We start from the raw sequence: 12310 nt of genomic DNA on the forward strand, positions 1-12310 counted from the left end.
CTAGACTTTTCTGATGGATAAAGTGTATGAAAGAAAAGAAGAGCCATTATATGTAAATCTAAACAAGCATTTACTTTTTAAAGCAATATAAAAGTTTGTTACTTGAATATATAAAATATATTATGGAGTTAAAAATATATAGATATATAGAGATTTATTATATTTGGTATCTAAAGTAGTCAAATTCATAGAAACAAAAAGTAGAATGGTGGTTACCAGGGCCTGGAGGGGAGGGGTAATGAGGAGCTGTTTAGAGTTTCAGTTTTCCAAGTTGAAAAAGTTCCAGAGATCTGTTGCACAACAATGTGAATATACTTTTTTTGGCCTGAACAGATGAAACAGTTTCTACTAATTGAGTTGGGGACGATTGAAAAGGTATCAGGGGTAGGAGGGAATGTCAGGTATCTGACCTGATAGAGCATAGTAAGGTTTTGTTTTGTTTTCTTGGAGGGGATACATTTTGCTTTGGAAACTGACCATTTTCAGGAGTCACCTGTGTAAGTCAGTCAATTATCCTTATGTTTGTGATGGTGAGAAGATATTTGGAATATGAAGTAAACCATCATTGTCTAACTTTTCAGACAAAGTTTCTGTGGAAAGAGCTACGGACAAAGACACTTCTCCTTGGCAGAGTGAGCTAGGATTACCATCTCCAGCCGCAGCTGAAGGCGGGCGTCCATGGAACTCCAGAAGCTGCTGCTAACTGGATTTCTGCTGTCCTTTCTAACTTGCCTCTTGTGGGAGACAGTAGCTTCCTCTCCTTCGCCTTTGTCTGCCTTGGGAATACAAGAAAAAACAGGATCGAAACCACGCTCAGGGGGTGTGTTTGCTGTTAGGATGAATGTTCCTTTCTTCATAGGACTTAAGATTCATGTTTCAGGTCAGGTAAAATGAATTTCAGGTTTAAAAAGAATGTTCACAGGAAAGCAAACTATTCTGGTTTGGTTCAATTTAGCTCAACAAGCATTAACCTACCTACTATGTACCAAGTCCTTTTCTGAACTACATGGATTAGGAATTGAACAGCGTCTGTTATGAAGGAGCTCACAGATAGGCAGACAAAGCCATAGATGCCAACTTTCCATGGAGCATGATCAATGTCCCAGCGGACAAGGGGATCATTTAAACTGTTTTTGGGGAGGGGTCAGGAAAAACTTGACAAAGGAGGTGAAATTGAAAATAAACCTGATGGTCCACTGATCCACAATCTAGGTTCCAACATGCACACACATGCTATTCAAGTGTCTTGCTGGTTAGTGGTGAATCCTCTCAACTCCATGCTGCAGACACTTTCATTTTCCCCTACTTCTTTCTTTAGGGTCAAAGCACTGCACCTTCCTCCCCCAGTTGCTAATGAAAAGACCCAATAGCCCGAGCCTTACATTGATCAGCAAACTCCCCCTAGAGGTCCTTCTTCCAGTTGCCCTGGCCCCTTCCTCCTCTGCTCTTAGGGCTGGTGGCCTTCTCCTTTCTCTTCCTGGGATACTCCCTGCCCTCAGCCTCCTGCAGGACTCCCAGATATACTCTAGGCAGCAACACTTTAGTAAAGACTTTCTTGTTATCAATTCATGCTTGATTGGGTATAAGTACCCGATATACTCAAAACAACCCTTAAGGTATCTGAAACAACAATTATTGATCCTATTTGACTTACAAGGAGGCAAAAAATTATATCCATCTAAGGATACTTTAAAAACAAAATGTTTGCCCTTTGAACATCTTACAGCCAGCACAGCAAAGTAGTTTAGGATATGGGCTCTGGACAACTACGAGAACATATGTGGGACAACTATTTGAACTTGAATTTGGATTCAAACGCCAGCCCTATCATTTACTTGACCTCTCCTCAATGAACATCTTTCTGCAGGTAACGACAGGTCTTGGCTGAACAACTGCAGGGATTACTTATGGCAACTTATCAAGAGTGCCTTACCTCCAGCAGCCATTGTTGCTTTTCTTCTCACCTCAGCACTAATGGGGATCCTCTGCTGCTTCACGTAAGCTTCTGCGGGAAGAAGAGACGAGGAGGAGAGAGGGAACGTGAAGGGGGGCGGGAACAGAAACAGGTTGCTCACCAGCCTGCATATCTGTAATTAAGGGAAAGTTTTAAGAAATTCAATTCTGAGAGTAAAACTGTGAAAGGTCATGCAACCCCTTCTTAAAATGTCTTCTCTACTTTCTCTTTTACTTCCTCCAACTTGCTCCATTTGTTACCAATGACTGACATGTCACATTTAATGACCAGTGTTTACAACTGGTCATTTCTTTTATCAACTTTATTAACTCCTAATTGTTCTTCCCTGTGGCTCAAGAACTATACATAGAAAATATATAATTAGCTGTGCTCTCAATTTCCTCAAAATTTACCATAATATTTATCTACATAAATCATATGAAGCCAAGAGAATCCTGAGGAAAACAAAATAGTTGAGCTAAATTTTGTTAATTCAGTCAGTATTTACCAACAAATGACTACTTGCCTGTCTGTGTGCTGGTTGCTAGAAAGACAGAGAAAGAAAGCAATTAAAAGAGCTCAAAAATCTAAGGAAAGTGGCTGAGAATAAAGATCAGATTAAGGGTGTGGCATCACCTATGGCTCCTGTAACCTCGAAATGATCACAGGATCAAGAACTGTGTCTAGGAAGCAACCTTGGATGTGGTTACTGGCACATGGAACTGATTGGAGGCAAATAGATTAGATGTCAGCTAAGCTTCTGAGAGAAGCTTATTGCCAGAGAAATCATAAGCCAGAACTAAATGAGCCATCAGTTGTGAACAATAGTTAGGCCTCCAACCTTCCATGAAAAAGAAGGACACCAGCTTTGAAGGTCCCAACATTTGCTTCAGAAGAATAACGGATGAGAAGAGCCTCCCGGAGAATGGACAGAGGGCCACAGAGCCACCCTTTGAAAGCAGGATTTGGGCCTAATCGATGCCTACCCACCAGGACTCCAGGATTGCCACAGAGCAGTGACTGCTGTGTGTCTCTCGTTCTTCCTCTTTTCAAATAGGAATGTTTATGGTGCTTATCCTCTTCCTGTTCCATCGTTATTCTGGGTTGTGGAGATCAGGAGCAGGTCACTTAACCAAGCAGAGCCACCCCCCAGACTTGAGAGAACTCAGCATCACCAGATACTCTGGACTTTGAGCTGGATACAGTGATGAATGAGATAGTCCTGAGGAAAGGGTTTGCCACAAATCAGGTATTCTGAAAGTAGACAGGGAGACCAGAATTTGGCATTCAGAGTATTATTAATGATCAACGCCTGTGGAAGATACGGGGTGGAAGGGAGAAATCAAACTGTCTTGCAAGCCCAACAAAGACTCACTCAGCCCCATCAGAGTTATCCCACGTGGCTGAAATGGCTGGACCTCTCTAACCGCACCTCGATCATTCACTGGATGTGGGCTGCCCCCAGAAAGTACATGGAAGCTCTCTGCAGCTGAGGCAGACTCTGAATGAGCTAACAGGTAGAGGCTCTCTGCTGACAACACTCTCAGCAGCTAGGGAAATAAGGCCTTTCTCAAGTGGAAATATGGGTGGAATATTTCCATATGCATGACAGGGTGGCTGTGTTCCACATATGAAAAGAAAAGTGAAACAGGCCGGGCGTGGTGGCTCACGCCTGTAATCCCAGTACTTTGGGAGGCCGAGGCGGGCGGATCATGAGGTCAGGAGATCGAGACCATCCTGGCTGACACGGTGAAACCCCGTCTCCAACAAAAAAAAATACAAAAAATTAGCCGGGCGCAGTGGCGGGCGCCTGTAGTCCCAGCTACTCTGGAGGCTGAGGCAGGAGAATGGCCTGAACCCGGGAGGCGTGGAGCTTGCAGTGAGCCGAGATCGCGCCAGCGCACCCCAGCCTGGGTGACAGAGCAAGACTCCGTCTCAAAAAAAAAAGAAAAAAGAAAAGAAAAGTGAAACAGATGCTGGATGATCAGAAAGACAGACTGTAACAGAGACTGGCTATTTGTTCAGCAATCCTGTTCCTTCTTCCCCAAGCACAGAGTAACATTATATTCCCAACCTTCCTTCCAACTAGGCTGGGACCACAGTACTGAGATTTGGCCAGTAAAATACTAGCAAAAGGAATGTATGACATAAAATGTCTTGCACATGTGTCCATGCTACCTCTCTCTTTCACATATGCATGGCTTCAACTGAAGGACTCTAAGGTGGTGAAGCCACATGATGGAAGGAGCTGGGATCTCTGAATCACCTCGTGGAGGAGAACTTAACCTACATCAGAATGAGTCATGAGTGAAGGATCAGTTTTATTGTGTTAAGCTACTAAGACCTCAGGACCGTTTGTTATAGCAGCTGAATATCCCTGAATAGTATACCTAGCAACCAACCAAGGAAGCTGGAACTCAAATCAAGATATGTCTGGTTCCACATCTTTGAAGTCACTGTTACTCAAACTGTGGTTGGCAGGTAAGCTGCATCAAAAGCATCAGAAGTATTGGTTAACCATGCACATTCAGAGGGACTTCTGTGAAGATAAGGCAGACTATATGCCAACAAAAAGAATTCCTTCTTTGAAGTAGACGGCTTAACCTGAAGAGAAAAGCCAATAAGCCCTTGCTGGGAACAAGCAAGCTAACTAGTGAAAGAAACATTTCTGGACCCAACTGGGCACCAAATACAAGCCTAACAGATACATTTGAATGAATAAGCATATAGGCAAGCCATATTTTTAAGAAGCAGTCTGTTGAGGCACGAAGGTGAAGTCTGAAACTTCTTTATGCTCAGACCTACAGCTGCTGCTCTCACTTGGCTGGAAAGAAGTAAAGGCTACAAGAGCTCACACATACCTCAGCATCATGAAGATAATTTGTTAGTCTAAAGTATAGCACTGGTGACTTGTGCAAATCTCCTGTAAATAACTGGTCCAGTAAGAGTTTATCTCATTCAACAGGAAACAGCGCCAGATCTATACTGAGTTACTGTATAGAAAAGACAAGAAACATATAAGCAAGAAATGACAGATGAGGAATACTCACTAGAAAAATATCTCAGGGCAGATAAAAACTGTGTACTAACATATTGCCATAAATTCAAAACATTTGATACAAAATATAAAATAATAGCTAAGGTCGGGCATGGTGGCACATGCCTGTAATCCCAGCACTTTGAGAGGCTGAGGCGGGAGGATTGCTTAAGGCCAGGAGTTCGAGACCAGCCTGGGAACATAGCAAGACCTCATCTCAATAATAATAATAATAATAATAATAATAATAATAATAATAAAATGAATAATAAAAGCTATATGCAGAAATAAAACAGGACAGATAAGGTATAACTAAAAACAAAAGGAGAAGATGAAAATTAGATGAGAAGAATCCCAGAAAAATGTAAAAGACAAAAGTCAAAACTCAGCCAAAGATGAGGAACCATGAAGAAAGCGAGACATTGGATACAGAAATATGAAAGAAAATATGGAAAAAAGGATTACATAGGCAATAGTATTAAAGCAGTTGGTGAAAGTAATGATTAGAGAAGAAATGGTAGATAATTAGGAGGCACAGAATGTTCTTTGATTAAGAGAAGCAAAATAATCCAACAGAAGAAAAAGTTATAATTTGTTTCTTTTTTTTTTTTCGAGATTAGTCTCAGTGTGTCACCCATGCTGGAAGTGGCAGTGGCGGGCCAATCTCAGCTCACTGGGCAACTCTGCCTCACCGGTTCAAGCGGATTCTGCCTGCTCATGCCTCCTGAATATGCTGGGAGTTACAGGGCAGCTGGCCACACGCCCGGGCCTAATTATTGTCCTTTTTCGTAGAGATGGGTTTTTTCACCATGTTGGTTCAGGCTGGTCTCCAAGCTCCTGACGCTCGTGATCCACCCGCCTCGGCCTCCGGACATATGTGATGGGTTAGCAGGCGTGAGTACACAGGAGTCTGGCCAAGTTATAATTTTTTAAAGTGTTGGGGCAGGAATGAAGAAGACTGAAGTCTGTGGTCATTCAAGGACACATCAATTCCCAGGATAAAATAGGACTTGGTACTTGGGCACATAGAGACTTCATCAGAATAAATACTATGATTAGATAATTATATAAATTAAAACAAATTACTTTTATTATTTGAGGACGAGAAATCGCGCTATCTGATCGCCAGAAGCTGAGAGTGCAAGATGAGGACTAGAGAGATACTAAGCTCAACTGACAACTCACACATCCACAAACAAAACGGCCATTCATACACTAACTCAGCCTCACACAAGCATAGACAACAAGCGCCGCCACCATCGCACGCTAGTTTTTGTATATTTTTATGTAAAAGAGACGGGTTTTTCGCCGCATAGCGCAGGATGGTCTCGATTTCCTGACCTCAATGATGCCGCCGCATCTCTGCCTCCAAAGTGCTGGGATGACAGGAGCTTGAGACCCCACTGCGCCGGCCTATATTAAGACATTTCACAGTGAGGATTGCAAACAGTCCTTTCTGTGGGGCGCTACATTCTTCCTCCTCTACTACTCACCTGTATATACCATGTAGCTGCAGGCTGTAATGAAAGCTTAAGCTAGGCTGCTTATTACCTGAGGCCACATGAAAAGGCTTGGCTAATTCCCAGCATTCGCAGAAGCAGAGGTGGGCAATCAGGAGGACTGACAGGCTCTAACAGTCCACAAAGATATGTGTCAGCAGGAATTTTTAGTATGGTTACAATAGTGAAAAAAAGAAAAACTGAATAACTTAAATGTCTCAGTCTGGGGCTGGCTAAAGAAAGCATTGCAGCATTCAGACAATGAGTACTAAGAATAATTACATGGAAAGATAGTCCATGATGGCCGGGCGCGGTGGCTCACGCCTGTAATCCCAGCACCTTTGGGAGGGCCGAGAGCGGGCGGATCACGGGTCAGGAGATCGAGACCATCCTGGCTAACACAGTGAAAACCCGTCTTCTACTTAAAAAATACAAAAACTAGCCAGGCCGATCGGTGGCGGGGCGGCCTGTAGTCGCCAGCTACTCGGGAAGCCTGAGGCAAGGAGACATGGCGTAACCCGCGGAGGGACGGAGCTTGGCAGTGAGCTGAGATCCGGCCACTGGCACTCGCAGCCTGGGCAACAGAGAAGACTACCGTCTCAAAAAAAAAAAAAAAAGAAAAAAAAGAAAAGAAAAAAAGATAGTCATGAAATAATCATATGAGTGGAAAAAGGCAGATATACACAGAAGATACCATAGTTTAGTCTAATTCTTTTTAAAAACTAATCATATAGGGGGAAAGCCCTCTAGAGAACCTTACCGAAGTATTAGACATTGGTTATCTCTTGTGGTAGTGAGTAGACTTTTACTTATTATTGGTGATGGTGTTAACTTTTTCGCCCATCTAATTGCATTCTGATCTTCTCTAGCAATAGCAGTTCATTTTTAAAAAGATACTTTAAAAATGAAAGAAGAAAAACTACCTAACCATACTTATACCACTACCTCCAAGCCCCACTGTACTGGAAACACATTCTTATTTTGCTTTTTCATCAAAGTATTTTGTTTGTATGGAATTATTTGGTTCATATTAAGAGAAAAGTGGTGAAAATCCAATCTTTGAAAAGGGATATGTTTACATATGGTAACTTTTCCTTTCCCAGCATTCTTGTAGTTGACCCAATCCAGTGAAGAACGAGAAGATTCAACAGAGCACGTGTGGTCTCTCCGGTTGGACTGCAAAAGAGTGGGGCATTTGCTATCTGCTTAAAATGAGGAAGTATCTGTCAGTTAAAATTAAATTGTCTTCCAACTTGAATTATCTTTGCCTTCATTTTCTCCTTCAAAAGTTGCAATTTTAAAATGTGAATATCCTTATTACTGTTTTGGTTATAATAGTAACACATATTTATTGCAAAAAAAAGTTGAGAAATACAGAGAAAAGAGTAAGTTTTCATAATTCTAGCACCCAGAAATAAACATCATTAACATCTTGATGTACCTCCCTTCAATTTTTTTCTATATATGTATTACAAGTTTTCCAAAGTCTGTTCTGTGAAACAATAGTTCTGTTTTAATAAAAGTCACAAAACAGTGAGGGCCCTGTGGTCAGTTATATTTGGGAAATGCTGGATTAAACACATTTAAACCAATTTTCTTTGCTCCAGGACTTTTAAGAACTTTTAACAGGCTAATATTAATCTCCACAAGTAAGTATAACATATAGCATTTCCCAAACTAATTTAAACATGAGATTTTTTTAATGTAGTGGATATGACATGAGTCATTTAACCACCTCCCTATGTAATAATTATTTAAGGTGTTTCTATTTATTCAGTATTATAAATGTAATACAGGTAATATTATTAAAAATTATTGGCCACGTGCAGTGGCTCACGCCTGTAATCCCAGCACTTTGGGAGGCTGAGGCGGGTGGACCACCTGAGGTCAGGAGTTGGAGACCAGCCTGGCCAACATGGTGAAACCCTATCTCTACTAAAAATGCAAAAATTAGCTGGTCGTGGTGGCGCGCCCCTGTGATCCCAGCTACCCAGGAGGCTGAGGTGGGAGACTTGCTTGAACCTGGGAGGTGGAGGCTGCAGTGAGCTGAGATACTGCCATTGCACTGCAGCCTGGGTGACAGAGCAAGACTCTGTCTCAAAAAAATAGATATATTAATTTGCTTTTCCTTTTTGCTGTTCTGAGTTTGAAATCATTCATTCAACAGACACTTGTTGATCACCTACTGTGAGACAGACACTGGACAGGTAACAAACAGATGGGGTCTTGCTCTGTCACACAGGCTGGAGTGCAGTGGCACTATCTAACCCCCCCTTCCCCCCGCCCCGCCCAGCTCTTGTGGAGCCACCATGCTAATGTGAGGATTCAGATCCTTCAAACAGCCACATGGTGCTGAGGCAAGAACATCCCTAGTATATTTGAGTGGTAGCAGAGAAACCAGATTAAGCGAGGGGCAGAGCAGATATTGTGAGCCATTGAAAGGATTTAGGCTCTTCCTGGGGGCCATAGCAGGGGCCAACAGAAGGTTTAGATCAGAGGAGGGATGTGAAGGGAGAGCAGATGGGATTTGATTAGGATTTGGATGAGGTGAGAGAGAGAGTGAGGCTTCAAGGATGCCTCCCAGGTTTTTGGACTGAGCAAATGAAAGAATGGGGTTGTCATTTGTTGAGCTAGAGAAAACTGCAGGAGGTTAGGAATTTACTACAGAGAAAATGCAAAGAGAAAGAAAAACTGAAGTGATATTGTAATTGATGCTGACGTGAGATCTAGTGGGCTGCCACATGGCCTGTCATGTGGCCTGCTGTGGCAAGCCAAGGTGAACTCAGAAAAGACTTCGAGTTTTGTTTAAGTCCGGTGTTTCCTTATCGACTGTCTTTCTGGATGATGTGTCCACTGTTGAGAGTGGGGTGTTGAAGTCTCCGTGTTGCTGTCAATTTCTCCCTTGGGTTCTGTAAATATTTGCTTTATATATTTAGCTACTCCAATGTTGGGTGCATACATATATATATATATTTACAGTTGTTATGTCTTCTTGATGGATTGACCCCATGAAAGGAAAATAAATCTCCCCCAAATGACCAAGCCAAAAGGAAAAGTCAAGCTGGAAAGTGCATTAGGCAAACCTGCCTCCTATATAAAATAACTACAAATATATTTTTTTAAAGCTACATACCTTCCTCACAATTTGCCCATGAAGAAATTCCTTGTAAACAAAGGACAGGCAGAACTCAGCCATCCCTCTGCTCACATGAGACAAATGCGCATCTGATCGCTTCCTTTGCCCTATTGTTTCACAAAGTCAGACTAAAACTTAAGTGACTATTCCTGCTCTCACATGTAAATTGTGTATTCAGTGAAAGGCTAATCAGAAACTCAAAAGAATGCAACCATTTCTTTCTTATCTACCTATGACCTGGAAGCCGCCTCCCCACTTCAAGTTGTCCCACCTTTCTGGACCAAACCATTGCATATCTTACATATACTGATTCATGTCTCATGTCTCCCTAAAATGTATAAAATCAAGCCTTAGGCACATGGCATCAGGACCTCCTGAGGCTGTGTCATGTGCATGTCCTTAACCTTGGCAAAATAAACTGTCTAAATTCACTGAGATGTGTCTCAGATATTCGAGGTACACATTTGGTGATCACAAAGAGACTGAGTGGAGGTGGCCCTGACCTTTGACAAATCTCCTATCAGTACTTGGTACCAACTTGAGCTCAAACCAATAGAACAATTTGCTGAGGCCTGGGAGCTCCTCTCCCTCCAGTGAATCCCTCATCTCCCAAAATTTGGTTGAGATCTAAAGTTTATTTTGCTGTACAACTACTTTTCTGGAGTTTTGCTTGCTTCCAACAAGGAAGGCAAGTTTTCCTGCTTCCATGACAATGAAAGGCAGATAACTGCATTCCGGAATTTGAGCTCACTTCCAACAGCGAAGGTGAGTTAGAGTTTTTTCCTGCTTCTGGGATGGTAGAGAGCAGTCTTCAGCCTGAGACCCACTCCTAGGTAAGAAGCTGAATTGGAGTTTTGTCTTGGCTAAAGTTACGGTTAACAGTCAGCTGGTCTTAATTTCTCCTTACCATTAGAGGACTCAGTAATCATATTGTTGGGGTTCTTTTGTTGTTTGTTTCAGTATTTCTCCCATCACATTTGGCCAATTCTACTGGACTTGGTAAAATCCAAATGAGAATTCCAAATAATGGTAACAAGGTATCTCTGAATTGGCTAAAATTCCTTGCAGCTGCAAAAGAGAAAAAATGACCAAACATGCACTTGCTTTGTGTGTTTGCTCCCTGTCTTAAAAAAAATAATTGTTCTTTCATTTACTTTTCTTCCACCCTATTCCTCCTTCTCCTCTTGCCATCTTTGGTACCAAGAAGAATCTAAAGAAGGCATCTAATGACTTTAACCCTTTAAAGAACTCAGGACAAAGGCACCATTCACTCCTCTGGGGGTGTTCTGTTTTCTTTGTGGAGTTTCAAGAGTCAAGGGCAGAGTCTTCTTAGGTCTAAAGCTCTCCTCTCCTGTATTGCATTACCTGATCTCTTTGGCTTTTTGGGGTGAAGTGGCTACGTTGTCTGGGGTATACACCCTGGGGTTCGTTGTCATGCACCAGGAAAATTTAGGACATGGACACGCACAAGGAGTTTAGTAGCAGAGGTTTAATGAGCAGAAGAGAATAGAAAGAGAGCAGCTTTCTCTATAGAGAAAGGGGTCTCCCAGTGGAAAGGACCAGCAGGTGGTGGATGCGCCAAATTTTAGTCAGGTTTGAGGAGGCGGTGTCTTATTTACATAGGGCTCACAGATTGGTTCGATCGGGTATGACGTTTACATGGTGCATGGGGGAGGGAAGGCTGGTGGCCTCAGCTGAATATTATTATGCAAATAGACTTTCCAGTTGATTGGAGCCATCTTGCCTCTCTATGTCTGCAGCTGGACTTTACAGGCTGCTCTTTGTTAGAAAATGATTTGGGGCTGCTTTTCATTAAACACAAAAACCTTACCCCATACCCTTACTATCTGCCCAAGTGATTTCTTCTTAAGTCCTGTATCAGGGGTACCAGAGATTACCTTGTGCTGTGAGAGGATTTGACCTTGGCATGTGTAATAACAGACAAGAGCTACAGTTAAAGGTGGCCGAGGACAGTTTACAGAAAGTGGTCTTGGCTGGGTTTTTTTCCTCCTAAGAAGTTGTTTAGGATCTCAATTCTAATTCAGAGGTGCATTCTAAAGAGTCTTCTCCGTTGCCTTTCCTCCCCAAATTAATGTCCATTGGCTTGTCTGCATATTTGCATAAGGAACTGCACTGTCACTTTCATAGATAAATGAGACTGAGTTTCCTCAACTCCAAAGAGAAAGGGCATTTTGCTCCTCCCAGTCAAAAAAGGTGCTCCTCAGTGACTGGAAGCCAAGTGGGAGTGTCTGGGGGTTGCCTCCCTTTGATGTGCAGTAGACCTACAGGGAACTGCCAACAAAATTAGTTTTAGGAAGGGCGCGGTGGCTCACGCCTGTAATCCCAGCACTTTGGGAGGCCGAGGCAGGCGGATCATGAGGTCAGGAGATCGAGACCCTCCTGGCTAACACGGTGAAACCCCGTCTCTACTAAAAATACAAAAAATTAGCTGGGCGCGGTGGCGGGCGCCTGTAGTCCCAGCTACTCGGGAGGCTGAGGCAGGAGAATGGCGGGAACCCGGGAGGCGGAGCTTGCAGTGAGCCGAGATCCGGCCACTGCACTCCAGCCTGGGCAACAGAGCGAGACTCCGTCTCAAAAAAAAAAAAAAAGTAGTTTTAAAAGGTTCATCCGGGGAGCACATATACGAGCTGCTCACCCCAAGCTTTGAGCCCTCCCAGGGGGTG

General features: G+C 42.8%; 1 protein-coding gene across 1 annotated transcript in view; it reads left to right on the forward strand.

The window, feature by feature from the left end:
• SMIM9 (small integral membrane protein 9) overlaps positions 1–8027 on the forward strand; it is a 9411-nt gene extending 1384 nt beyond the window's left edge. Inside the window, exons 2-4 of the mRNA XM_017864378.1 lie at positions 582–820; positions 1868–1997; positions 7594–8027. Of these exons, the coding sequence (XP_017719867.1) occupies positions 679–820; positions 1868–1997; positions 7594–7621 (300 nt within the window). The 5' untranslated portion in view covers positions 582–678 and the 3' untranslated portion in view covers positions 7622–8027. The remainder of the gene's footprint in view (positions 1–581; positions 821–1867; positions 1998–7593) is intronic.
• Positions 8028–12310: the final 4283 nt, after the last annotated feature.

Source organism: Rhinopithecus bieti, unplaced genomic scaffold (genome assembly GCF_001698545.2).
Source record: "Rhinopithecus bieti isolate Rb0 unplaced genomic scaffold, ASM169854v2 scaffold_76809, whole genome shotgun sequence".
NCBI lineage: Eukaryota > Metazoa > Chordata > Mammalia > Primates > Cercopithecidae > Rhinopithecus > Rhinopithecus bieti.